The 16,427-nt window shown below is 42.1% G+C and overlaps 1 protein-coding gene across 1 annotated transcript; it reads right to left on the minus strand.

The window, feature by feature from the left end:
- Positions 1 to 4,965: 4,965 nt before the first annotated feature.
- LOC122345653 (myosin heavy chain, fast skeletal muscle-like) lies at positions 4,966 to 15,145 on the minus strand. Its single transcript, XM_043239975.1, has 40 exons — positions 15,108 to 15,145; positions 14,585 to 14,803; positions 14,348 to 14,491; positions 14,108 to 14,264; positions 13,984 to 14,011; positions 13,650 to 13,764; positions 13,470 to 13,562; positions 13,283 to 13,346; positions 13,094 to 13,192; positions 12,882 to 12,985; positions 12,661 to 12,799; positions 12,461 to 12,579; positions 12,180 to 12,329; positions 11,935 to 12,105; positions 11,552 to 11,852; positions 11,380 to 11,447; positions 11,145 to 11,232; positions 10,862 to 10,979; positions 10,654 to 10,777; positions 10,418 to 10,554; positions 10,060 to 10,315; positions 9,729 to 9,971; positions 9,469 to 9,645; positions 9,231 to 9,376; positions 9,056 to 9,146; positions 8,575 to 8,964; positions 8,363 to 8,489; positions 8,047 to 8,165; positions 7,771 to 7,967; positions 7,485 to 7,668; positions 7,218 to 7,383; positions 7,016 to 7,140; positions 6,620 to 6,928; positions 6,307 to 6,510; positions 6,079 to 6,204; positions 5,822 to 5,992; positions 5,636 to 5,740; positions 5,469 to 5,564; positions 5,209 to 5,340; positions 4,966 to 5,082 (listed from the first exon to the last, which is right to left on the minus strand). Exons 2-40 carry the CDS (start codon positions 14,789 to 14,791, stop codon positions 5,068 to 5,070), a joined length of 5,805 nt encoding a protein of 1,934 aa, XP_043095910.1. The 5' UTR covers positions 14,792 to 14,803; positions 15,108 to 15,145; the 3' UTR covers positions 4,966 to 5,067.
- Positions 15,146 to 16,427: the final 1,282 nt, after the last annotated feature.

Here is a 16,427-nt window from a genome sequence, read left to right on the forward strand (position 1 = left end):
TCTCTCTAGGAATATACGGAGACATTCTTCCTCCTCGCAAACGACTCCCGTTACCCGGACAGCCTTTTGTGCGACATTTACTTCGCGGTCTTAACATCACCAATCAAGCTCAGCTGTCTGGGAACGGTCCTCGAGAGAGCCTCGCCGCATACATCGAGTGGGTGCTGGTGTCCTGCAAATCGTCAATGACTGTTGCGCTGGAGGACAACGACACTAGCCCCACTCAGGATCCAGAGCCCAGCTCATCCCTTCACCGCATGGCCGAGCCCCAGCCTGAGCCCACCGCTGACAGGGGGGCGGAGTCGAGCGCGACCACGGACCCATCGCCAGAGAGAGCGACAGAGCTGTGGAACGTAACAGGACCCAAGCCGATTACGTCAGACCAGGTGCGAGAGCCGGCAACAGAGTGCGCCGCGTGGAAGACAGCCGACTGCGATGAGAGCGCGGAGTGGAGCTCCGCCCACTGCACATCGGCTGAGGATGAGCTGATCATCCACCTGGGGCTGCTGGATCTACAAGAGGAGCTGGACGATGTGGACTTGGACTTAGACTGGGCACCTCCCCTGTATCCTGAGTTCCTGTTCCCGTTCAGCCGTCCCGTTAGCCCGCTGGTTCAGCCCAGCCGTCCCGTTAGCCCGCTGGTTCCGCGCAGCCGTCCCGTTAGCCCGCTGGTTCCGCCCAGCCGTCCTGTTAGCCCGCTGGTTCCGACCCGGCCGTCCCGTTAGCCCACTGGTTCCGCCCAGCCGTCCCCTTAGCCCGCTGGTTCCGCCCAGCCGTCCCGTTCCTGTGTCCGCGCCACGTGCGCTCCGTCCCATTCCTGTGCCCGCGCCCCGTTCGCTCCCTCCAGTGCCCGCACCCCGTGCGCTCCCTCCAGTGCCCGCGCCCGCGCGCTCCTCCAGTGCCGCCTCAAGTTTTCCCACCCTCCCACCCTTGCCACACAACATCGATGGATCCCAGCAGCCCCTGCGCTCATCCTCAGCTCACCATATGGAGCTCACCACGGGTCTGCCGGTCTCCATCGCCGTCAAGGGTGAAGGATCCCTCGCCTCGCCGTCCTGCCTCCGAGACCCAGACTCCTCCTCGGCTCGTAGACCCGTCGGCTCCCCCTGGGCTCCTAGCTCCCTCCTCTCCACCGTGGTCCGTCAGTCCACCAGCTTCACCAGGCTCCATCGTCCCTCCGGCTCCGCCTTGGTCTGTCGTCGACCATCCGTCGCCTCGGGATTCCTCTCCTCCGGCTTCGCCTCGTCCCTCCATCCCACCGGCTCTGTCAGGCTCCTCCTTCCCTCCGGCTTCACCTCAGTCCTCCGTCGCTCTGGCTCCGCCGTGTCCTTCCCGTCCCCCGTCTCCGTGTCAGTCGCCTCCTTGGACCCTTCTGCCTTCTGCCTGCCCCCTCCTGGGGACCCGTCCTCCACCAGAACCTCCTCCCAAGATCCAGTATCCCCAGTTCCTAGTCATTTTGTTTTTTGTTGATGTTACTCTTTAGGTGCGAGGACGCACCTTCCGGGAGGGGGGGGTAATGTCACATCTCTGGACACTTTTGTTTATGTTTTGTTGTCTCGTGCCATGTGCTCCCTGTGCCTTGCCTTTCCTCCATGTTAATTGTATTATTGTCTGCAGCCGTGTCTCGTCAAGTTAGTCATTTACCCTGTGTATTTAAGTCCGGTGTTTTCAGTTCCGTTTGTCCGATCGTCAATGTCCATACCTGTGTTTGTCCTGCCTGCCTGTTCTACCTGCCTGCCTTTGTATCTTTATTTTGCCATTTTGGGATTAAATCCATTTAAGTTCATTTACGTCTCGAGTGCTTCGTCGCGCGAACGTGACACCATGGAGTTGCAGAACAGCGAGCCAAGGTTAAGTCAACCAATACACTCAACAATAGGACCTACATCGCACTCACAAGCCCTTTCAGTTGAGTACTGTTTAAAACATAATGTCAGTCCTCTTGCATAATAAGAACAAAATGGACCTTTGCAATATTGGATGACAGTGCTAAGTCTACCATGTTGTTATCTAATGCTGTTCAAAGGCTACAGCTGGAAGGGAAAAGAGAAACTCAGGCTTTGCACAGCATATGGCCAATGTTACATTTTGGCACAATTTTAACCTTTGATGTTCCCTCCAAGATTAATCCAGGAGATCAGAATCCAAAATGCCTGTATTGCTAATGTTTTAAATCTTGTGGAACAGAGCTACCCAGTCAAGGCTTTTCAACACATGTATTACAACTTAAGAGACATTCCACTGCAGTCATTAAACAATGTTTAGCCCCTGTTGTTGATTAGCTCAGATAGCTCCTCAAGAGTCAGTACTAACAGGAGACTCCAAGATGAACCAGAAAGGGAGGAAATGAACAGATTAATGCAAGCAGAATACGTTAGGGAGATCACGGCTGATGAAGCTGATAAATAAGAGGAGTCTTAGTATCTGCCATATCACCTCATCTAACATAATAAGAAAGCCTGTCTGGTGTTCAGTTGTTCCTATATATACAAAAGCACTTCTCTCAATTAACAGCTCAAGGACCAAATCTTGGACCAGCCCTCATTGGGATACTGCTTGGGATTTTGACAGCACCATGTTTCCATCAGTGGGTACATAAAGTTCACCAGGTTGGTCTGTCACTTGAGTACACACTCCTATTGTGGTTCCTTTGGCGGGATTTGCAAAGTATACAAATGGCAGGTGCTGCCATTCGGAACAACAGGTAGTCTATGCTGTGCTATCTATGCACTATAGAAGCACATCAAAGAACACTCACCATCAACAGCCTGCTCATATTGATATAAAGTTTCTATAAGTTCTGTCCAAGGTGGTTGATAAGCTCGATTTGGAGTGGACGCCTTCTGCCAAGCCAGGCAGAAGTTGTCAGGACAAGTGGTACCTCCAGTTGGTCCACTGCCATAAGGACACCAAGTGTAGGCCCAGCCCCCTTTCCCATGAGGTGCATGACAAAACAACAAATTCTTGTTTACCAGTGCACAGTCCAGGATCCTCCCTCCTGTCATCTGTGGATGGTACTGATCAAGTGGGGTATGCTAAACCTCCCCTTGAACTCTCTTTCACACTTGTGTGATATTTAACTCCCGGCTTCCCAATGGTGAGTTATCTGTCACAGTTCACAGATGCATAGCAGGTACTGCCAGATTATGAAATCAATAAAGAATGGCTACATGGCTAGATGGCTAGTTCTTTCCGCAAACTGCCCTGTTTCAACATTGTGTTAATTTCCAGTGTACAGTAGCAGAATGCCTCAGCTCTTCTCAGAAAATGCGTTGTAGAGACAGTGGCCCTTGCAGATCACAAGAGCAGTTTCTACAACAATTATTTTTTGATGCCAAAGAAAGACAGCACACTACGCTCAGTCTAGGATTTAAGAATTGCACACTTTCGAAGCTCTCATTCAAAATGATTATGCTGAAGCAAATCACACATCAGACCAAGAGACTGGTTTATCTGTGTGGATAAAGGTTCCTTATTTCGAAATTAAAATAGCCCCCCATAATTTTTTTTCTTGAGTTTCGCATCAGGGATAGCATACAGTTCAACCCTTTGGTTTATCTTGGTCCTCTTGTAAATTTACAAATTGCATGACATATTCGGCAGGGTGGAGGTGGATCTCTTTGCATCAGCAGAGAATACTCGCTGCCCAGTGTTTTATTTACTGACACACTCTCCCCTGGGAGTGGATGCACAGGTAGCCAAAATATATTAATAAAATATATGCACTTTCCTCCAGTGAAACTTCTGCCTCTTATGCTTTGCAAAATGAAATAAGAAAAGGAATCTGTTCTGTTAGTAGCACTGAAATGACCCAACCAGCCAGGAGAAGTTATTTGTGTGCTTTGGAGGACACACCAAACACTGGCTAGCCAACCCCAATTCCCCTGGATCCTGTTCTGAAAGTTCCTGTCTGTCCAATTCCAACGTCACGGCCAGGAGAGCCATCCCTGTACCCATTTCCTGTGGATCCCACTCCACAGTCACGGCCAAGAGAGCTGTTCCCGTTTCTGATTCCCATGGATCCTTTTTCACAATCAAGCCCCGGAGAGCCATGCCCCGATTCCATGCTCCACTGCGGCCTTCTGGATCCCTGTCTCTGCATCATTTGCTGGCCCTATCTGCTCCGAATTGGCCCCTTGCGTCCTCTCCGTTAACCTAATCCATCAGCCCCCCATTTTCGTGTTGGGTTCCTCCTCCAGCTGTTTCCCCCGCCATCAGCTCCATCGTGGGCCACTGCTATGGCTGTGATCTTGGTCCTACTGGTTTCCTCCTACTCAAAGTCCCTCCTGCCTCCTCCCTTTATTTGAACCACACATGCTCCATCTCTTTCTTTCTCTCCCATTCTACAGCGTGAGGTTGTGCATTCCGGGAGGGGAGCAAACTTTCATGCCCCTGGGCTGTTCTTTTTCATTCCCCATGTTTCTGTCTCATGTTGATTGTCATTATGTTCAGGTGTGTGTCTTTCATTCATTATCTCCCCTTTATAAGTTGCTTTCAGTTATGTGTTTTGTCTGGTATTTAGGTTGTTCTGCATTGTGTGTGTGTGTGTGTTATACTTCTTGGATTTACTTCTCTGTGGCTTATTAAACGACTGTTGTAATTTTTCCTTGTCGTGTCTTCATTCTACACAACACCATGGCACTTAGATCAATGTATTACACATTTGTTCCATTTTATTCCTGAAACTTTCATACAAATTAGCATAAGTTCCATTTTTAATCAACTAACATGCTGAAGCCTTTGATGGTCTAGTGCAGAATAGTCCACTATTATAGCCTTCAAGGTAATCAACCATTCCATTTTTAAAGAGCTGTATCTGTCATGGCAGAATTTACACTCCAACATTTAAATTCCATTAATTAACCAACTGGCTGCCCATGACCATCCAAGTGTGAGTTTGTTAATTACTATTTAATTAGAAATTTCCTTATTTAAAATCATTTAAAGATCACACCAAAGCAACTGTCCAATGAGCACAGATTTATTTGAAAAGTATTATTAAAAGTAAACCTACAGAACAATCATATTATATGACTTCAGTAGAGGCTCCCTTCAGATATTAGAGATTCACTCTTCTTTGGCCTGAGACAAAAAAAAAGAATATACAAAAGAGAAGTAAATAAATTAAATTTTTAAGCATAAGCTGAATAGTGTGTCTTTCTCAGAAAGAAAGCATTTACTTTACTAAAGTCAAATTATGCAACTGACCTTTCCAGAGTCACGGCTCTTGGCTCTGAGCTTGTTGACCTGAGACTCAGCAATGTCAGCACGCTCCTCAGCCTCCTCCAGCTCATGCTGCACCTTCCTCAGCTTGGACAGATGACTATTGGCTTGCTCCTCCTAAACAGTAAAAGTTTTTACTATGTTTGTTAACTAAGCTGTGAAATATCAGCGATATGAGCCCAGTTCATAAATTACTAATTCATTAATAATCAATATGTCAAAATGTTCAAATAAATTTAACATACCGCCTCCTCAGCCTGCCTCTTGTAGCCTTTGACCTTTAGCTGCAGTTTATCAACCAGATCCTGGAGTCTGTTGACGTTCTTCTTATCCTCCTCAGTCTGCAAACAATAAAATGATTTCATCAATTTGAATGGATTAAACCTATGGATATTGTTGGTTATGTTCATACCTGGTAAGACAGCTCTTTCACTCTTCTCTCATATTTGCGGACACCCTTAACAGCATCAGCTCCACGTCTCTGTTCTGCTTCAACTTCAGTCTCAAGCTCACGAACCTTTGATAGCACATAAAAGATTTCAGACGAGAGAACAACTGAACAGTTATTGCCTTTAAAATATCCTTTGAAAACATTTACCCTGCTCTCCAACTTCTGGAGTTGTTTCTTTCCTCCCTTCATGGCCAGATTCTCAGCCTCATCCAGGCGATGCTGCAGGTCCTTCACTGTCACCTCCAGATTCTTCTTCATCCTCTCAAGGTGAGCGCTGGTGTCCTGCTCCTTTTTGAGCTCTTCTGCCATCATTGCAGCCTTTTGCAGTAATATAGATAGATATTAGTACTACATTTTTAAGTACAAAAATCTTTGTGAATCATTAGGCAGCTACTGTTTCTCACATCAGTGATGGCCTTCTTGGCCTTCTCCTCTGCATTCCTGGCTTCCTGTACAGTGTCGTCAACCTCACTCTGGACCTGAACAAGGTCAGACTCAAGCTTCTTCTTGGTGTTTATGAGACTTGTGTTCTGCAACATGGAAAGAAATAGCATGAACAATTTCAATGAAGTTCTCAATTGCCTTAATTTCATTGTAAAAGTCGTGTTCATATGCTGTTCATATGCCGTTACCTGAGAGTGCAGCAGCCCAACACGCTCACTGGCATCCACCAGCTCTTGTTCAGCCACTTTGCGGCCTCTCTCTGTCTGCTCCAGAGCAGCTCTCAGCTCCTCAATCTCAGCTTGCATCAGAGTGTTTCTGCGCTCCACCATTGCCACCTGCTCCTTCATGTCTTCCTGTCCTCTAACAGCATCATCAAGGTGCAGTTGGGCATCCTAAACGTAAGAACAGCATTGCAATAAGATTTCTGTTGGCCTTTAATATATTTGTATAATCAAACCTATATGTAATAATCTACCCATAAACCAAAGAGAAATAATATACCTTGAGTTGTCCCTGAACATTCCTGAGCTGTTTTTGGGCCTCAGAAGCCTGGCGATTGGCGTGGCTCAGCTGAATCTCCATCTCATTGAGGTCTCCCTCCATCTTCTTCTTGATTCTCAGGGCATCGTTCCTGCTCCTGACCTCAGAGTCCAGAGTGCTCTGCATGGATTCAATGACTCTTTGGCTGTTCCTCTTGATCTGCTCCATCTCCTCATCCTTCTCCGATAGCTTTCTGTCAATCTCACTCTTGACCTGGTTAAGCTCAAGCTGGACACGGAGAATCTTGGACTCCTCATGCTCCAGGGTGCCCTATGAAAAGATTGAAAATATGCATTAAAAACACATTACAATTATTATATTCTAGCAAGAATTACATATTAATCTCCAGGTACTCACTTCAGCCTCCTCCAAGGCGGTCTGAATCTCAGACTTCTCAGTCTCTACTGTCTTCTTGGCCTTTTCCAGCTCATGAATGCTCTTACCAGTCTCACCCAACTGCTCAGTCAGATCTGAAATCTCCTCTGTAGAAAGGAAAAATATAATCTGTATCATTATTGGCATTGATTAATATATACATGTTTACTGATTTCATTCTTACGCTGTAGATTCTTGTTCTCTCTCTTGAGGGTCTCCAGCTGATCCAGAGTCTCCTCATAAGAGTTCTTCATCTTGAACAGCTCAGTGCTGAGTGAACGAGCCTCTTTCTGGGCACCTTCCAGCTCTGCCTGACCTTCCTCATATTTCTGCTTCCATTCTGCCAGGACCTTTGATGAACATATTTTAAGACCAAATTTATTTATAAAATTTATAAAAATTTCAGCAACAATTCATAAGGGATTATTATATAATAAGTAAAACGTTTTACCTTGTCAAAGTTCCTCTGCTTCTTGTCAAGGTTGGCAGCCAAAGCATTGGCTCTTTCCACATCAATCATGAGGTCCTCCACCTCACCCTGGAGTCTCTGTTTGGTCTTCTCCAGAGAGGCACATTTGGAGTTCACAGCCTCAATTTGTTCCTCTGCCTCTTGGAGACGCTGAGCCAACTTCTTCCTGCGATACAATTATGAACATCAGTTTTTAACATAAGTTAAAATGAGACACAAGTCTTTTTGCATATGAACACATATTAATCAGCTCTTGTGATCTTCATACTTGGCCTCTTCAAGTTCTTCAGTGCGCTGGATGGCATCAGTTTCATATTTGCTTCTCCACTGAGCAACTTCACTGTTGGCCTTTGACATTCCCCTCTGCAGCTCAGCCTTTGCCTCCTGCTCTTCCTCAAACTGCTCACGGAGCAGGTCGCAGTCATGACGGGCTGATTGCACAGCATGAGCCAGTGCGTTCTTAGCCTAGGACACAAAGTAAGATAATATTAGCTTTGTTGCATTGTAAGTGGAAATGATTTGTTTGTCTTGAATATGCCATTACCTTAACCTCCTCTTCAATCTGCCTCTTAAGCTCCTCAATTTGCTGAGTGAAAGCTTGTTTGCCTCTGGTGAGCTGAGAAACCAGAGCCTCCTTCTCCTCCAGCTGACGGCCAAACTCACCTGTTAAGAATGATTCACTGTTAGATTGTGTTACGTCTCCAACAGTTAATATGAAAAAACTATATGAAAGTAAATTGTATATATGTGTGCTTCCTCTAATGAGACTTTGTGAAATATTCAGTGCTGAATAATGTTAATACACCATACTCAATTACTACTGAAGTACTTTTATTTTCTTTGTGATTGTTTTTGGTTACCATTTTCAGTTTGAAGCCTTGCTCTTTGAGCACTGAGGTCATTTATCTGGCGAAGGTTCTCGTCATTCTTAGACTTTATTTCACTAAGTTGGTCCTCAAGTGTGCGGCACATCTTCTCAAGATTTCCCTGCAAATACAGAAGTCATTAGATGTTTGAAAAGCTTTCTTTCATATATCTTGTTTTATATTCTTTACGCATAACAATTCTCAACCTTTGCTTTGGCAACAGCCTCCATGTTGCTGGAAAGATCATCGATCTCCATTTTGTATTCACTCTTCTCTTTCTCAAGCTTCTGCTTGACACGCTGGAGGTTGTCGATCTGCTCTCCCAGCTCGGCCACACTGTCTGCCTGCTTCTTACGGAGGGCAGCAGCGGTAGCTTCATGCTGGAGGGTGGACTCTTCAAGATCACGACGCAGCTTCTGGAATTCAGCTTCACGCTTCTTATTCATCTCGATCTGAGCAGCAGTGGCTCCTCCAGCCTCCTCAAGCCTCTCACTGATCTCTTCGAGTTCCCTGGAGAGATCAGCTCTCTGCTTCTCAACCTTGGCACGAGCAGCACGCTCAGCCTCAATCTCTTCCTCCAGTTCCTCAATGCGAGCCTACAGTGGCAAGTAGTTAATCAGAATTTTTAGTGATCTGGATTTGATCAAAATAATTTTGATGTTTAAAATAAGTCTCTTAAAATCATACCTGAAGCTCCTTGATCTTCTTCTGGAGTTGAGCTCCCAGAGATTGTTCATCTTCAATCTTGCTTAGCAGCTGACTTGTTTCAAAGTCTTTTCTGTGGGTTTTCAAAGATAAGTACTTTGTAAAACAATAAAACAACAAAAAATGTTTTCATTAAAAGATTTCATGTTTCAATTACTTTTTAATCTTCTCCTCAGATTGTTGCTTGTCATTCTCCAGGTCCATGATGGACTCCTGGGCTAATTTCAGGTCTCCTTCAAGCTTTCTCTTTGCTCTCTCAAGATCCATGCGGAGCTTCTTTTCTTGCTCAAGGGAACCCTCAAGCTACGGGACAGTGATTTGTAAAATGTTCAAAAGAAGAATAAAGAAAAACAAACAAAAAAAATATATGATTTAATGTTAAATTATTAACTCACATCATCAACTTGCTGTTCAAGCTTTGTCTTGGCTTTGGTGAGAGTGTTGACTTTGTCCTCCTCGGCCTGGAGATCATCCAGGGTCTGCTGATGTGCCTCTTGGAGAGCTTTCTTCTCCTTTGTCAGCTTGGCAATGCTCTCATCCTGAGCCGCCATTTCCTCAGTCAAGTTCTTGACCTGTCAGATTTTTTTTGTTTATTTCATATTCTATTTCATTGTGTAAAACAGAAAACCTATCTAAAATCCACTTTATCTCTAACCTTATTCTCGGTGGCGTGTTTCTCCTTTTCCACTTTAGCCAAGGTGAGCTCCAGGTCATCAATGTCTTTCTTCAGCTCAGAGCACTCATCCTCCAGTTTCCTCTTCTTGGCTGTCAGTTCAGCATTGATTTCTTCCTCATCTTCCAGTCTCTCAGTTGTCTCTTTGAGTTTAGCTTCAAGCTGGATTTTGCTCTTGATCAGACCCTCACACCTCTCCTCAGCATCTGAGAGATTCTCAGCTTCCTGTTAGAAAAATAGATATAATCACTGGAAACTGCTTTGATAATTTAAATGGAGCCCAAATTCAGTTACTTCACTTAGGTAAACTTACAGAAGCCACTTGCAGTTGCAGATCATTTTTCTCTTGCAGCAGTGCCACCATCTTTTCTTCAAGCTCCTTTTTCTTGGCTTCAGCCTTAGCAAGATCTTCTTTGCATTTTACAAAGTCCTCCTTCATTGTTGCCAGCTCCTTCTCAGTCTCAGCACTCTTCAGCAGAGGCTTAATCTTGTAGTAAACCTTCATCCATGGCCAGTGTTTGACATTCATGAATGAGCGGATGTTGTATTGGATGGTGTAAATGGACTCCCTAAGAATACATTTAATAAGAATTCATTATTAAATGCTATTATCATCATTTACCAATCATACAGGTATTTTTGAGAATATCTTTATTCATGACATTCCTGACCTCCTCTCCATCATCTTCACAAACTCCCTTCTCATCAGGAAACCACGGCAGGCAGCTTGAGTCATTGTGACCAGAGCAGCCAGTTTCTCATCACGCATCTCCTCCAGAGTACCCAGAAGACCAGCTTTGAAGAACACCTAAATTCACAACAAATCAAAAGATATTGATTCAAACTGAATTAGCATAAAAACAAATCATGATCACTAAATGTTTTGAATCTCAAGCAAAATATAAACCTTTGTGTGTCCAAATCTGTACTGGTCGTGATCAACATCAATGGATCCCAGGAGTTTCTCAGCAGCCTTCTTGTTATCAATAAACTGTCCCTCAGGGATTACACTGGCATTTAGCACCTTGTATCTGTTGAAGATCAATCAAAATAGTTCACATTGTCTAATTAAGAGCCTCATACAGTAAACAGTGTTTTCATGTTGTCCCTGTTACCTCTGCTTGAAGTCACCATAGAGGATTCTGCTGGGGAAGCCCTTTCTGCAGATTCTGATGCCCTCCAGCACACCGTTACACCTCAGCTGGTGGATAACCAGGAAGTTCTCCATCAGACCTATAAAGAACAGTTTAGATTATTATATATATATATATATATATATATATATATATATATATATATATATATATATATATATATATATATATATATATATATATATATATATATTACCTTTAAAATATTATTAATGTCAAAATACCTGTAAGCCTATAAGTTTACCTGGAGTCTTGGACTCATTGGGAATCAGACAACGCACAAAGTGAGGGTGAGTGCTCCTCAAGTTGGTCATGAGTTTGCCCAAGTTCTCCTGTTTAATCATGAATTGTTAAAGCTTTCTTAGTCATATTCTCTCAGTTGTTTATAGATATTTTTTCTTTGACTTAGAGTCAAGCAAGCTGAAACACAATCACTGCTTTTAGTTGTATCATTATTCATATTCATAACAAAGACATACTCTAAACTGAGAAGACACAGTCTGCATGGAACCACCCTTCTTTTTGCCTCCCTTCTTTCCACCAGTCTCTGTTCAGATGAAGAAACAATGGAAGACCCATAATGTAATAACTAGAAGAAAGTGCGAAATTGAATGCATTTTTGGTTAATTAAAACAATTCGGTTTTCATTACCCTCAACAACAGGTGGGTAGAGAGTAGCCAGCAGTTTGACAGAAGACTTCTGGTAAAGCTGTACAACAGACTCATTCAGTGGATCCTTGTTCTTGTCCAACCAGCCAGTAATGTTGTAGTCCACAGTTCCAGCATAGTGAACCAGGGAGAAGTGGGCCTCAGCCTTGCCTTTGGCAGGCTTTGGTTTCTGGAAAGCATTGCACTTGCCAAGATGCTGATCATACAGCTTGTTCTTGAAGGAAGTGTCTGTAGCTTTGGGGAACATGCACTCCTCTTCAAGGATGGAGAAGATACCCATGGGCTGTTTAGAATAGAATGTTGTTTAATAATAAAATATATACTTTTGACAATAGACATTAGAAAGTTCATAAAGCAGTAAAAACCTTCTCAATAAGCTCAATGCAAGCAGCCAAGTCCATGCCGAAGTCAATGAACTCCCAAACAATGCCCTCCTTTTTGTACTCCTCTTGTTCCAGCACAAACATGTGGTGGTTGAAAAACTGTTGCAGTTTCTCATTAGTGAAGTTGATGCACAGCTGCTCCATGCTGTTGTACTGGAGAAAGAAACAGGACCATTTACTGACTGCTGAATGTGACTGAATTTTCCATAAAGAGAGATAATTCTTACGTCAAAGATCTCAAAGCCAGCAATATCCAGCACACCAATGAAGAAATTTCTCTGCTGTTTTGTGTCCAACATCTGGTTGATACGAATAACCATCCACAAGAACATCCTCTCATAGATAGATTTGGACAAGGCACTAACAGAGTTGTACACCTGTAATAAAAGAGAGGAATTTTATTAAAAACCTTCCTGATTTGCTATAATTAGTCAAATTTAATCATAATGTTCAGGCTGAACAGAAGGACATGTTTGAAATATGTTAGTACATATATTTGTACACATACCTGTGGCACGGTCTGACCTTTGGTCACAAACTCATTTCCGACCTTGACTCTGGGGTAACATAAAGCCTTCAGCATATCAGCAGAGTTCAGACCCAGAAGGTAGGAAATTTTGTCAGCCTCTGCAAATTTAAAGTTGCAAAAAAATAAATAATTAAATAGAAACATGGATCTCTCAAATCAAAGCATTTATTTAGTCTCACCCTCTGTGCCATCAGGCTCAGCCTGCTCCTCACGCTGCTTCTGCTTGAACTTCATGTTACCATGATGAAGCACAGCTCCAGTGAACTTGTAGATGCCCATCTTCTCCTCACCAGTGAAGCCCAGAATGTCAATAGCAGTCTGGAAATTATAGAGAAGAATGAGTTGTATGATCAGCCATATTTTTATTAAATATGGTATTAACCAAACAGCAATGACTCACATCAGTAGCGACCAGCTCCTCTTTATCATCAATGCTAGCCACTGTGATCTGACCCTGACTGCACATGGGGAAGTCGTAGGGGTTGGTGGTGATGAGTGTCATTTCTGTAAAATACACAGAACATTTATGAAACAGTATTATCTGGTATTGTCTGAGTTTACATTTACAATGTCATCTGGCATCAAAAAACAGAATATAATATGTTCATCTACCAATCAGCTCAGGCTTGTGGTTGGTCATCATCTGGTAGAAGATGTGGTAGCCTCTCTCATCTGGAAGCTGGAATGTCACCCTAGACTTCTCCAGCAGATCTGTTGATAAAATGTACTTGAGTCACAATCACCTGAAGAGTGACAGTCAAATGTAAGGATGCATAATTTGATTCAATAATGTGAACCTACATGTCTCAATATCAGCACTAGCCAGTTTTCCGGATGTACCGAAGTGAATTCTGATGAATTTACCCTGTTTTAAACAAGATAAGACAACAAATGAGTGATGATAATAGTTTTTTTTAGAAATCTTTGAATAGAAAAAAACAAAACGCAACCTACAAACTGTACTGTGACTAAAAAGAGGTGAACTTACAAAACGAGAGGAGTTGTCATTTCTCACAGTCTTGGCATTACCATAAGCCTCAAGCAGAGGGTTGGCAGCAATGATCTGATCCTCAAGAGACCCCTGTGTTGGTTGAAGGGTGTTTTATTAATATTATTATTATTATCATCATCATTATTTAAGTATACATAAATTGTTACAGTCTCATACCTGCATTTTACCAGGAACCTGTTCCTTCTTCTTCTCACTGCCTTGAACTGCAACTGTGGCAAAGTACTGGATGACACGTTTTGTGTTCACAGTCTTTCCAGCACCGGATTCTCCACTGGTTTATTAAAGATGAGAAGACAAACATTGATAAAATATATACACTTTTCAGATAACAGAAATATGCAGTAAATTTATATTCTATTTTATATATATCTCCATATATATATATATATATATATATATATATATATATATATATATATATATATATATATATATATATACCATATATCTAACTTATACATACATCTGTCAATGAAATGAAAATACTTACGTAATCAGGACAGACTGGTTCTCTCTATCTGTTGATTGCAACGTGTACAATTTCTGGTAAATCTTTCTTTTATATACAGCAACATTTAAATAAATTTATATAATTAACTGATGTGAAGTCTTACCAGTCAGCATGAACTGATAGGCGTTGTCAGAGACAGAGAAGATGTGGGGGGGGGCCTCCATACGCTTTTTGCCTCTGTAGGCAGCCACCACTTCTGGGTCATACACTGGGAGCCACTTGTAGGGGTTCACAGTGGCACAGAACAGCCCAGAGTAGGTCTGAAATGAGCAGAGAAGCGATCAGACTGCAACAACACTGACAAATGAACTTAAACGCTGCTTTACTTTGCTTCAGGACTTACGTAGATCATCCATGCGGCATAACGCTCTTTGAGGTTATAAAGCACAGAGGGTTCATTGAGATGGGTCATCATGGCCATGTCCTCAATCTTGTCGAACTTGGGAGGATTCATTGGGTGGACGTCTTCCTCCTTAGCAACTCTGTCCTATAAATTTGGTCCATTAAATATAGCAGAAATAAAATTAAATATGTAATAAATATATGTACAGAACATCCAGCGGAAATGTGGAAAAATTACCTCTTTAGTGTCAAGCACAGTAACAGTGACTTTGCCACCGTCTTTGCTCTTGATTGTTCCCTTGACGTACAGCTCTTTATCGTCAACCACATAGCAGGCAGACTTGGCATCAAAAGGTTTGTTCTGAGCCTCGATTCTCTCCTTCTCAGGCTTACGCAAGTAAATGGCAGCCTTGCCATAAACGGCCATCTCCGCGTCCGTACTCATGGTGGCGGCTTACTGGTAATTTGACATGAAACTGCATTGTTTTAATTATTATAATGATATAGCACTAAACACAAGATTTAAAGACATTTTATGCTGCGTTTACAAATGTTAAAATGTATCACACTAGTCTTATGGCAATGATAATTGAAATGCTGATATGATATAAATATAAAAAGATGTTCATTCCATACCTCCATAAAAGCAGGTTTTTATTTTAAATGGTATAAAACAGATATAAAAAAAACCCTCATATGGTGTAATGGTCTATTCACAAACAAACTGATCAATATAAGCAATGTAAGAGAAACCAACATACCTTCCCTTTCCCTGAGACCAGATGAAATTTCTTCAGCCCTGCAAGACAGTTTATTAACATTTAAAATTAAGTGATCGATTTTATTAATAACAGATCATTTAAATTAATGCTGCTGTATTACAAACAAATAAAGAAGAACAGGTGTTCTGCTTCTACTTTAGGTTTGAAATTAAATTTATAACTAATTAATAATGAATTTAATTAAATTCAGTGTGTGCTGATATAAACTGCAAATCAACTTACCACCAGCTCCTCTAGTCTCCTATAGGACTGATCATGCTCTCCCCTACACTTATATTGAGTAGAACTTGCACACTAAGCAGGCACTAAATATGGACGGGCATTACAGTTTTAATTACTGTATATAGAAGTTGTCTATCCACAGTATATAAAAAAACATAACAGCCTTAGTAGAAAGAAAGAAAGAAAAAATATATAATAAAATAAAATATAGACCTTAAAATGAATGCCTAAACATAAGCAGAACATTATTACTTTTATTATTATGATTACTAGCAGGTTATTGTTGGCATTTATACATAAACTTATATAGGTTGTGTACACAAAAATATACTAAATGTATCTAGGGCATATCAACGGTTTTCATTTAAATTGCTATAACGAAGAAATATATAGCACAAATGTACACAATTCCCCTATTTTTACTATATTTTTTTAAATTATGACAAGCTCAACACCATATATTGCATATTTGTTTATTTCTATTTGTGTAACACGCAAGCTGATGCTTTATGCGGTGTGATGGCCATACCTAAAGGAACTGACTCTAACCCTATGCTTACTGTATTAATCACTCATGTTTGCCGTCACTTTCCTCTATGCATTTATGGTGAACATTGTTAACTGGCTCGCTCAGTCGCCTGTAAACAGTACTATTGTCCTAATAGATGTATTGCACATTTGCTAAGATATGCTAAAAATGTCATCAGTAACCTTGCATGTCCATTTCGCACCGATACAGCTTTATTAAGTGCGCTTGCGTCGACATGAACATTACTTCTCTAAAGGATTCAGAGTTCTGTGATGTTCAGAGAAGTGAGACGGGACACTGACCGCAACATCTACATTGTATCCTAACTGCTGCACAAATACTTACATTTTTCAACTCACTCCATTTTTTTGTTATTGTTTTATTTGCGTGGATGTTTGTAGGCACGATGCTAGTTACGCTATGGCATTCGGAGAAGGATTTTGACTAATTCAGATCGAGTCTTGTTGAAAGATTCAGCGCTCCATCAGGCTTATTTCGCGCTCTGCTTTCCGCGTGCATGCCACGAAAACAACACACTTTCGATTTTT

Source organism: Puntigrus tetrazona, chromosome 5 (genome assembly GCF_018831695.1).
Source record: "Puntigrus tetrazona isolate hp1 chromosome 5, ASM1883169v1, whole genome shotgun sequence".
NCBI classification, from domain to species: Eukaryota; Metazoa; Chordata; class Actinopteri; order Cypriniformes; family Cyprinidae; genus Puntigrus; species Puntigrus tetrazona.

Bases quoted from the DNA above. Each gene is read 5' to 3' on its own strand.
- LOC122345653 (XM_043239975.1), bottom strand. From the start codon at position 14,791: ATGAGTACGGACGCGGAGATGGCCGTTTATGGCAAGGCTGCCATTTAC. The intron at 13,765-13,983 runs GTAAGTATTTTC...TTAATAAACCAG, and splicing joins AACCAGTCTGTCCTGATTAC to TGGAGAATCCGGTGCTGGAA. The intron at 6,205-6,306 runs GTAACGGCATAT...TCCATGTTGCAG, and splicing joins TTGGGCTGCTGCACTCTCAG to AACACAAGTCTCATAAACAC.